Raw genomic sequence first — 12,314 nt, forward strand, 5'->3', positions numbered from 1 at the left:
ATCCAAACTAGAAGGGACGCCCGGTGAAGCCAGGTCGTAAAATACGCTTAAATATGATATTTTAATTCTTGCAGATTTCGTATATATTATTATAGACTTAATGTTCAATCGATTTTTATATATTATAAAGTTGCGCTTTCAAAAATAAAAAAAATATATCTATATGACTTGGGATCATCAGCTTGAATTGAAACCGATTCTCAAACATATATATATATATAAAATTAAGATTACTAAGGTGCCGTCAGCTAAAATCAAAACCGAAACCGAGATTTGTGAAGAATTCTTGATAAAATCATTTTAAAAAAATAGATTATTGGAGTGCCATTAGCTATAATCGAAACCGAAACCAAAACTTATGAGGAATTCTTGGTAAAATTATTTATTAAAAAAATAGATGACTTAAGTGCCATCAGCTGTAACTGAAATCAAAATGATGAATTCTCAGTAAAATTATTTATAACAAAAATTAAATGACTTGAGTGCTATCAAAATCGGAACCCAAAACTTATGAAGAATTCTTGGTAAAATTATTTATTACAAGAAATGGAAGTAGATAACAATTAAACGACTCCGATGTAAGTGTGACAAAGAAAATAACACACGCGTAACCGTATTAATATATAGATACCATTCAAATATTTTTCTAAATATTGAAAATAAAATCGAAATACATTCTTCTGAAACTACATTGTATCATTGTGAATACAAGAGTTATGTCCCTTTATCATGAAACCATCTAATGCTTTCCGTATAATAACAGGGGGTATTTTTGTGATGTAACTCTCGTATCCACAATATCGGAAATTCAAAAATTAAAAATAAAAAGAACATAGCTTGGATTTGATAATTGGATCACGCTTGTTTGACCAAATATAAATTATTAAAAATAAATCAAAATAAATATCAGGAACAATAAAGGTCCAAGTACGACCCCTTAGGTACACCCGCATTCATATCATATTGTTTAGACATGACCATCGAGGACAGGTCCTGGATATGACCTTAAACTATATCCGATGGTGAGGCCCAGCTTGCAGGCCTTATGGAGTGTAGAGCCACCCTTTAATTGCCATTGCTCCCAGGTCCACTCTGACCTGGAGTGGTAGTACCTGTTAGGGTCCAAACTATGGGTTAAATAGAATACGACTTAAAAACAAATACACTATATTAAAAAAACGTTCTTCAAAATCACCAGATTCGGCATTAAATAACCTGAAAAGGGTTGATATGCCGTAAAACAAAACAACCAACCAACCATCGAGGACAACATGGATTCTTCTCTTAAGAAGGATTTAATTATGCTAAGTATTTGTCCAGTAATACCATAGGACCTGATTTTCATTAGAAGACCAGCATGCCATACCCTGTCAAAAACCTTATATATATCTAGGGCGACTGCCCTCCCCTCCCCTGCCTTATCCAGTGCATTGTATATATGTTCAGAGATTACAGTTGAAATATCTACAGTAAAATGGGCTTACCTAAATCCATATTGATGGTTCGACTGAGGTTTAGCAACTGTAAGGTGGGGGACTAGAGCTTGATTAATTATGGACTCAAATATTTTGGCGATGATTTAATAGGTCAGTTCTTTCGCCAGAATTATTAAAAATAAATCAGAAATAAATACTATTAAATTATTATTTAAGTATTAATAAAAATACCATTAAAATATTTTTTTAAACATTGAAAATAAAGTCGAAATACATTGTTAAAAAGTTACATCATATTATTTGGGATACAAGAGTAATGTCCCTTTATCATGAATCAATAATTCCCCCCCACTCTTTATCTGTGCCTAAACCTAAACGTAAATTCCATGAACAAAGCTTCTTTCTTAGAACTGCACGCCTGTGGAATTGTCTTCCGTTTTCTTGCTTTCCAGCTGTCTATAATATGGTTGTCTTCAAGTCCAACGTGAACAAGTTTCTGATGAGCCGTTCCACTTTAGTTAACAAATTTACCGAACTTCCATTACTATCGATTACTATATTGTCCTTTTGACTGCTGTACACTCTTTAACACTTATCCTTGAGTGGCCTATCGGCATTGATAAGTGGTGACGCCTATGTAAAAAAAAACAAAAGGAAAACTCATTATCATTTACATACAAAACAATATTTGCATTTGTTGACCCACTTACAAGAGTTGCATCCCTTTATCACAAAACTACCTGATATTATATGTTTTTGTCTTGTTTTTTTTTTACATGGGCGTCACCACTAATCAAGACCGATAGGCCACTCAAGGATAAGGGTTACCATGAAACCACGTGATGTTTTCCATATAATAACATCGGGTAGTTTTCTGATAAAGGGATATAATTTTACTGGAAATTTAAAAGTAAAACAAACACAGCATCTAAAATGGGGGAAAATAACATGCAAATATTGTTTTGTATGTAAATGAAAATGAGTTTTCCTTTTTTTTTACATATGCGTTACCACTTATCAAGGCCGATAGGCCACTCAAGGATAAGTACAGTAATCAAAAGGACAATATAGTAGTCGATAGTAATGGAAGTTCGGTAAATGTGTTAACTTAAGTGGAACGGCTCATCTAATATATAATATATATATATATATATAAATATACATAAATATATATATAAATATATATATATATATGGACGTGCAAAAATCTTAAAATCCATCCCAGATAGAGCAAAACAGAGACTTATTGAATCTGCTTTAATTTCAAACATTAACACCATCAAACAAAGAAAAGGATTTTATAATGTAGCCCCAATCATAGGTAATATAATAATAAATGAACAAAACATTAATTTAGATCCTGGTTGATGATAAAAAAAATGCATATATGTATATAACCCGACCCCCCTCCACACACTTGATATAAATTCTCTTTTCCTCATGAAATTTTTTCTCTCCAGAACAGAAAAAGAACTAAACTTCTCCTCTTTCGCATGTGATATGACCGTCTTCCTGTACATCCTCGCCTAGAAATCCTGATGATGTCCCCTGAAATGGGGACGAAACGTTGATTTTATTTTTGTTTTTACTCTTTTAGGTTTTTCCTTTTTATTCACATATATATATATATATATATATATATATATTAAATTGTAATTCAATGAAGTTAAAAAAAACTCGCATAGACCTGAAACTTATTGAGTGAGTTAGCATATGACCTTTTACCCTTTGTTTTCGACAGAGCAGAATCTGAATAACACTTCCCAAGCCATTGTTTTGCTTGAATGGTATTTTTCTCAACAGAAATCAATACTTTATCAACAAATTATATTTTTCTATTCATTAATTCATTAATTTATGTTTTCTATTCACAGAATCAGTTTATAAAAAATTTATCAACAAATGTTATTTTTCTATTTATAAATTAATTAATTTTTTCCATTCACAGAATCAGTTTATAAAAAATTTATCAACAAATGTTATTTTTCTATTTATAAATTAATTAATTTTTTCCATTCACAGAATCAGTTTATAAAAAATTTATCAACAAATGTTATTTTTCTATTTATAAATTAATTAATTTTTTCCATTCACAGAATCAGTTTATAAAAAAATTATCAACAAATTTTATTTTTCTATTTATAAATTAATTAATTTTTTCCATTCACAGAATCAGTTTATAAAAAAATTATCAACAAATTTTATTTTTCTATTTATAAATTAATTAATTTTTTCCATTCACAGAATCAGTTTATAAAAAAATTATCAACAAATTTTATTTTTCTATTTATAAATTAATTAATTTTTTCCATTCACAGAATCAGTTTATAAAAAAATTATCAACAAATTTTATTTTTCTATTTATAAATTAATTAATTTTTTCCATTCACAGAATCAGTTTATAAAAAATTTATCAACAAATTTTATTTTTCTATTTATAAATTAATTAATTTTTTCCATTCACAGAATCAGTTTATAAAAAAATTATCAACAAATGTTATTTTTCTATTTATAAATTAATTAATTTTTTCCATTCACAGAATCAGTTTATAAAAAAATTATCAACAAATTTTATTTTTCTATTTATAAATTAATTAATTTTTTCCATTCACAGAATCAGTTTATAAAAAATTTATCAACAAATTTTATTTTTCTATTTATAAATTAATTAATTTTTTCCATTCACAGAATCAGTTTATAAAAAAATTATCAACAAATGTTATTTTTTTATTAATTATTTATTTTTTCCATTCACAGAATCAGTTTATAAAACATGGCGGAGTTATTCTGGATAAGACGGAACTTTTTTCGCTCGAACCAGGCGAGATAATCAAGCTGCATACAAACAGAGGACCTTATGTGGCCCGGAGCGTCATCTTATGCCTTGGACCTTGGGCTGGACGTTTCCTCAACAAATTGGGTGTCCAGTTCCCTTTGAAAGTAAGACAAAAACAAAAGAGACCAAACATACATTCCCCTCATTATTTTATATAATGATACATTAAGGAATATTTATATTCGTATGTACGTTATCATCTTTCACCCCTTAAAAATATTGCCCGTTTGCAAAAAATGCAATCATTATCACCACTATCATCATCGTCATTATACTTATTGTCATCATCATCAGTTGCATCATCATTATTTTCTTTGTCATAAGCATCACCATCGGCATCATCATCACCATTACCATCGTAGTTGTCATAATCATCGTCTTCATCATCGTCATCATGATCTTAATGATCTTCATCATCACCATCATCGTCGTCATCATACTTATTGTCATCAGCATCATCATCATCACCACCATCACCATCATCATCGTAATTGTCATCATCATGTTCGCCATCTTCATCATTGGCATCTTCATCATTGTCATTTTCTATCATCGTCATAATGATCTTCATGATCATCATCACCATCATCGTTGTCATTTTCATCGTCATCATTTTCATTGGCGTCAGCATCATCATCATCATCATTATTATCATCGTCATCATTATCATTGTCGTCAGTATCATCATCATGACCATCATCATTGTAGTTGTCATCATCATTTTCATCGTCATCATTTTCATCGTCATCATCATCGTCATTATCATCTTCATCATCAAAATCTGTTCTACATGCTGCCTCCTCATTCTTTTATGTGATCATATGTTAAGAAATTTCAGGTTTGTACATACGTTATCACCATTCACCCCTTTTTTTAAAAAAAAGATGAAAGTTTCCTGATCATGAAAGATGAAACCAGCAACAGCAGCAGCAGCAGCACCACCACCAGCCACCAGCCATGTCTGTATTTATCAAAATGATAATTTATTCACTTGGGGTTCCTTCAAATGATTTCCTGTGGCACCTCGTGGTGTTAGGGTCGCAACCCAGCCAAAGGTGTTCTGGAAAAAATCCAAGGGGTGGCTGCTCCAGCAATGGATGGTGTCGAATCACGAACCTACAAGAAACAGGGCAAAGAGATGCTGAGGAAAATGCAGACAGTAATTGTTCCAGCAAGATGATTGTAAGGGTAGAACTAAGGAATCTTTTCTTAAGAAAAACCAACAAAACTTTCTTATCTATTGATCGGTTGTGATCCTTAGAAGCCAGAAAGATTTCTCTAACAATTTCTTCTCTCAGATTGCTAGATTCTGCAATTTCCTCCCTGCTTTCTGCTTCCCTGTTTGGACTAACTTGGCGAAATTTAAATGTAATGTGAACAAACATCTTGCTGTTCAACTCCCCAGTTCCCTGTTAGACACGATTCCAAATAGTACCCCCCTCATGTTCCAAATGGTAATCTGCTTTGTTTGGGGGTGAGGAGGAGTGAAAAAAACAAATTATCTCTATTTTCTTTCAGACTACCCGGATCAGCGTCGGTTATTTTAAAGCGAGGATCCCCGATCAATATGAAGTGGGCAAATTTCTTCCTTTCTTCTACGACACGGATTCAGCTCAGTTTTACGGGATCCCGTCGTACGAATATCCTGGATTAGTGAAGGTTTGTAAATTTGTAACGTTGCTGTAACATTCTGCTGTTACTTCCTTAGCTAGTCCTTACATTGTTACATTTTGTAACGAGACAGTTTTATTTACTGTCACATGTTTATTCAGCTCGAAAAACATACAGTGTTTACCGATGTATTGGAAAATTTAAAATACTGTTAGAAATCCACCGACTATATGTCAGCCTATGTCACGGTAACATATATTATGTTTTTCGAGCTGAATAAACATGTTCCATTAAATAAAAACACTAAAAATGTATCCAGTTAGGTAGAAAAGTAACTTATATTGTCTTTGATAACATTTATTTGTTATATATTTGTTTTTTGAAAACTTTTTTCGAATCTATGTATATAGTAAAACAAACCTCAATATCCTTTTCGTTTGTTATTATATAACCATTTGTAACTAACTGACAGCCCCCTTATGATGATGATGATGATGATGATAGCCATACCCTAAGTGCGTTTTATTCAACCATTGTCATTTCACTGGATTGACCTGACTTTGGTTACACCTGCAATATGGGAAAAATGAAAGTTACATTTAATATCAAATCGATTTATGACCCTTTGTTTATCGTAATAGACTTTTATCTATTCTTTTTCTTCTAAACTCAACAGGTAGCGCTACACGATGGACCTGTTATTGATCCCGACAGACGAGACCAAGTTGAAAATGATTGGGCCATCAAAATATGTAGTGAATTTGTGAAAGATGTCTTTCCTGGATTAGAGCCAGACCCTTGTATTGTTGAGCATTGTATATATACGGTGAGTGAGTGCAATTATTTAACCATGTTTAGTATAAGTAAATTAATGGAAGGTGAGTGGATAGTTATTATCATACCATATTTCTTCAAATTGAAACATAATAATCAAAGTACACTTACGCAGATAGATATGAGAAGTCTTTATTAAAGTCTGTGCCTATTTCCATTCTATGGAGGCACGGCGCGAACGCAGACCCCACAATTTTATTATACCATCCCTATTTAAGTTAAAACATACTTATCAAAGTATTCTTATGTACATCTATATCAAAAACACTTGTAAACGGTTTTTTTGAATTTTTGAATTTTTTATTTCCATACTTTATGGACCAGGCACGAACACAGACCCAACAATTTTAATGAACCCCCGTTCTGCAAGATCAAACATAACCATTCCTGTGTCTATCATTATATATAATCTGTTTTTTTTAAATAGTCAACCATATAGGAGTCTATTCCTTATTGAATAAATGAATCTGTAGTGAAGCCAAAACTACTATTTTTCCATTACATGTCTCTTTCTCTCTACTCTTCCCTTTCCCCCTTCCTCCTTTCCTAAAAATGTGACCAGAGGTTGTAACCAATCAAAACAGAGAACAGTTCTGATTGGGAAAGGAGGAAGGAAGGGGGAAAGGAAAGAGTAGAGAGAAAGAGACGTGTAATGGAGAAATACTAGTCTTGGCTTCACTACAAATCATTCTGTATATATACAAACATATAGTTCTTGTTTTTTTTTTTTTTTGTGAATTCATTTTCCAACCCCCATTGCCTCCTATATAGTATATCAAATCATGACTCCCCAGCAGTAATAATATAAGATGTATCTTTGATTTTTTTTTTCTAATAAGTTCCTTTTACTATCTCCAACAGAAAACTCCGGATGAGCATTTTGTATTAGACAAGCTCCCTCTTCATCCAAATTTAATCATAGGAGCTGGATTTTCAGGTAATTATTAAATGTTTATATATATATATATATATATATATATATATATATATATATATATATATAACCCCATTAATTCCATTACGTAATATTCTGCTAGTTTCTTTCCTTAGTTCATACATTACGCTTTGCAAAAGGACAAATGAAATTTTTGAAGGTCAAACTCCTTTAAAAATAGGCCAAATTCGCTAAATTTGGCTTTAAAAAGGCCGATCTGACAAACCTGGACACAAATGTTGGTTCCCTTTGATGTAGCCTCGTTTTCGAATTAATATAATAAATATACATTTAGTAAGAGACTTGTGTTTCTGATTCTGTCTCATTTGTAAGATAATCTTTTTCAAAATGTTCGGCCAGTTTTGTGATGGAGATTGTTCTGCTGGCTGTTGTTTTGTGTTATTGATGTAGCATTTTGAAGTTTGGATTTTGGCAGCTTATCAGATATTGCCTGGTGCTCACAATATTGGCACGATGCTGATGGTCAATTTCTGAGAGACTCATATATCCTGCTCCCCTGGGCAGCAGATATAGCCTTGGCAGACACTAGTTTCTTTTTTCAATTTTTCTAAATTCATTTTTCACCACAAGGAACAGTGCCACTTTGAAGTAGGAGGCTACTATCGGGGACATAAGTTGTAGGCATATATTATGAAGGGAGATGAGTAGCAAGATGTCTGTGCATATTACACTTGAACTTCTGTATGTCAGTATAGTTGGGAAAGCAGAATCCTGGGAGGAAGTTCCAAAACATAAGACATAAAATTGTCATCCCATTAACGACACGGCTGTAATGAAGAGATCCAAGATGAAATAAACAAAAGTTACAAAAATGAAAAATATAAGTCTTTGAATTTCAACAAAATTTTGCACTATATATATACTGTAACTGTGTCAGCACTAACCCTATTTGGGATTAACCGGCTTCCCCCGAAGGAGGAAGTTTCATGGGAGTATGCAATTCACACGCAGTCCCCAGTCGCATGTATATCCCCGTCAGGAGAGATGACGACGTTAGGTTTTTTGCAATTCTTGTTTTTGTGCAGAATTTTGAATGGAACCCTTCATTTAATCCATGAGGGTAGAATGCTCTCAGTCTGTTAGCCACGATGCCAAAAATAATTAAAATGGATTAGACTGAAGCTTTCGTTTCGATTTAGTCAAACTTGTGTTAGGTCTGCTTTAAGTGTTATGTATGTGAGAATGGGAGAAGGGGTGTCTTTACAGCACATCAGTCCTTTTGGGAGGTATACAAAATAAAAGCAGAACGTACCTGTTTATGTCTTTTTGCATCTTTTGTCATGTCTTTGAGTAGTTTGTGTCCTGAAGTTGGCTCCTGGAAGAAGAGCACTCTCATGCACAACAACAAACAAGTCTCATTTATCTTGAAAATTAGGACTTTATTCGTTTCACAGTCGAAGTCGCGCCCTTGTTCTTTGCCTATCCTTAGAAGGAGGGTGGAAATTTCTCATTGGATTCATCTGCCATACATCGCTACCTCTTGTCACCTCCATCGGAAGAAAGTCTTTCAATCTTTTCAGAAATAACTGACAACTGTGTCTGTCGGACTTGAACTGTTGACTGTAAACTCAAGCTGAACTCTAACTATGTAAGCATGTGTGCTCCTTCCTTTTTATATTTGGGGATAGGGTATTTTGTGGGTGGTTTCCAACTGGATGCACTTGCAGCCAACACATTCACTAATCACGCTATTCATGTCATTGACTCCATAACATAAGTAATCCCCAATTTTTTTTTTCTTGATATTGCCCACACTGAGGATTGAACCGTCAATTTTTAGAACCATATCACTTAGAATTGCATATTAGTATCTTATCCATTACGCCACAGGTTTTTTGTGGACAAGTGCTGCAGCTTAATAATACAGACCATCAATTCTCATGTAGAAAATTAAAAATTGTTTTGTCTGAAGACTGTTGGACATTCATGACTGAAACTTGGTGGACAGGACATGCATAGCAAAGATTGCGCACGTTATTAAAGGACATCATTTTCTTTTGTTTTTTGTGAGGGTGGGAGCACCTCGTAGTTATTTAATAGTGTCTTTCACGATATTTTTATTTGCTCTTGCAGGTCATGGTTTTAGTCTTGGCAGCATTGAATGTGACCAACCATTTTTGTTCCCATTCCACTAGGGATTGGAGGTCATCCTCTAGTGTTTCTGTCATTTCCTTAGATGTGTGTTCATTTGTTTTCCCTTTGTGCCTGTTATAGAGAGTGGTGTCATAAGCAAATATACCCATCTCCGAAACAATTTAATCAGGGAGGTCATTTATGAATATCAGGAGTAATAAAGGTCCAAGGATAGACCCCTGAGGTACTTCCGCATTTATATCATATTGTTTAGATGTACGACTGCATTTAAATTTAGGCACAGATATAGAGTGGGGGAAATCGTTTATCGTGGTTGTAGGTAGTCGAGTGTTTCTTTTTCTTGTGAAAGTTTGACAAGAGGGAATTATAGAGTGAAGAAAAATGTGATTTGAATTCGACCGACTGTTGAAGGTTCTCCTAAACTGATTTTCTCGACCAGGTCTTAGAAGAATTTCAAAGTTAACACTGGCGTACTACATTCACGTTTTTAAAGTTTGGAAAGAAGTTCTCTAATAGTGCCTTTCTCGATATTTTTATTCTCTCTTGCAGGTCATGGTTTTAAGCTTGCGCCCGTTGTTGGAAAGATCCTTGGAAATTTGGCCATGGGGAAAGCATCCACATACGACCTTTCTCAATTCAGAATCGACCGGTTTCAGCGGAAAGCCTCTCTGTGAGAGCAATAAAGGGAAGAAACCCAGAAACGTGGATCGCCTTGAAGCATAAAATCTTGTATTTAAAAACAACTGAGTGGATAAATAATAAAAAGAAACTTTAGAATATGTATAAATAATAAAAACATATTCTCTCCATTCTTTTGTATTCCTTCTAATATACACAAAATCAGTTTTATTGTGAATAGCAATTACCCGGCCTCATGGATTGCTTGGATGCCTTTTGTTTATGCTTATTCTGACTATTTGATAATTCCAATATTTCCAGCTGATTACAATATGCTTGTTTTCAAGTCTAATGTAAACAGGTTTTTGCTTCATTTTTGTTATCAATTAAGATCTATGACTTGTAGTTTCATCAAATACTTTTGCAAACAAAATCCGATCCCAGATTGTGCTAAATCCTACCCTCTAATGAGAAGGAAAGTATTTCTTCGAAACTCTGCGGATTAAGGACTATCCACTTATTTAGTGTTTCACTTTTATATTTGAAATATGTTTTTTAACATGTTTTATTAACTACATATGTATATATATATAAATTCACCAGCAAAACAACGTCGCAGCCCACAAGAACCATGACAGTCAACGAACCAAAATCAAGATAACCCTAACACAAAACTGCGAATAAAATATAAAAAAACTCGTAATTTCTCTTTTTACAGTGGGTTGTTTATTTTCTTTATGGATTATACTTCCAAAATAAACTATTAAAGTTGTATAAAAGGTAATAGAAATATTTTTATTTTTAAAAAACAGTAATTAAATTATTTGAATTTTACCAGTTAAGTATTTTTCAATTTTTAAACATTAAAAAATCTATCAAAATGTTTGTATTCATTCAATTGTTACGATATTTTCATGGTCAATGTGACATTTTATGCTCTTTCCAATAAACGGAATATAATATTTTAGACAAACGTTTTATTTTAAATTCAGGGCCACCATTTTGAAATGAATATTAAAAAGTAAATAATTAATTTACTCACAGTTTTATATATCACAAATTACAGCAATAAGTTCCATAAATAATATATACAAATTTAAGAAAAAAAATAGTTTAGAAATTTACCTGTAAAGTTCTTTTTAAAAATCACGCCGTTTGCTACTTTCTAAGTCCAAACAAGAGGGGATTAAAGAAGAGGTAGAAGGTATAGGTAGATGAGAATCCTTACGACCAAGACATGCCCACGTGTATTCAAATGAAAATTTCTAAGTCAAAACTAGAGGGGACGAAGGTATAGGTAGATGAGAATCCTATAGACCAAGTCATCTCAACGTGTATTCAATTGAAAATTTCCAAGTCCCAAACAAGAGGGGACGTAGGTATAGGTAAATGAGAATCCTATAGACCAAGTCATCTCAACGTGTATTCAATTGAAAATTTCTAAGTCCAAACAAGAGGGGACGTAGGTATAGGTAAATGAGAATCCTATAGACCAAGTCAAGTCAACGTGTATTCAATTGAAAATTTCTAAGTCCAAACAAGAGGGGACGTAGGTATAGGTAAATGAGAATCCTATAGACCAACTCATCTCAGCGTGTATTCAATTGAAAATTTCCAAGTCCAAACAAGAGGGGACGTAGGTATAGGTAAATGAGAATCCTATAGACCAAGTCATCTCAACGTGTATTCAATTGAAAATTTCTAAGTCTAAACAAGAGGGGACGTAGGTATAGGTAAATGAGAATCCTATAGACCAAGTCATCTCAGCGTGTATTCAATTGAAAATTTCTAATTCTAAACAAGAGGGGACGTAGGTATAGGTAAATGAGAATCCTATAGACCAAGTCAAGTCAACGTGTATTCAATTGAAAATTTCTAAGTCCAAACAAGAGGGGACGTAGGTATAGGTAAATGAGAATCCTATAGACCA

At 32.9% G+C, this 12,314-nt stretch overlaps 1 protein-coding gene across 2 annotated transcripts in view; it reads left to right on the top strand.

Moving 5' to 3' along the window:
- LOC145271065 (peroxisomal sarcosine oxidase-like) overlaps window positions 1-10,575 on the top strand; it is a 37,936-nt gene extending 27,361 nt beyond the window's left edge. The window contains exons 4-8 of one of the 2 annotated variants that reach the window (XM_080126612.1): window positions 4,194-4,376; window positions 5,791-5,931; window positions 6,560-6,709; window positions 7,579-7,654; window positions 10,316-10,575. In XM_080126612.1, coding sequence (XP_079982738.1) covers window positions 4,194-4,376; window positions 5,791-5,931; window positions 6,560-6,709; window positions 7,579-7,654; window positions 10,316-10,440 — 675 coding nt within the window. In that variant the 3' untranslated portion in view covers window positions 10,441-10,575. The remainder of the gene's footprint in view (window positions 1-4,193; window positions 4,377-5,790; window positions 5,932-6,559; window positions 6,710-7,578; window positions 7,655-10,315) is intronic. The other variant, XM_080126613.1, reaches the window with a different exon arrangement.
- Window positions 10,576-12,314: the final 1,739 nt, after the last annotated feature.

This window comes from Euprymna scolopes, chromosome 46, assembly GCF_053919585.1.
Source record: "Euprymna scolopes isolate OS-2025 chromosome 46, ASM5391958v1, whole genome shotgun sequence".
Taxonomy (NCBI): domain Eukaryota; kingdom Metazoa; phylum Mollusca; class Cephalopoda; order Sepiida; family Sepiolidae; genus Euprymna; species Euprymna scolopes.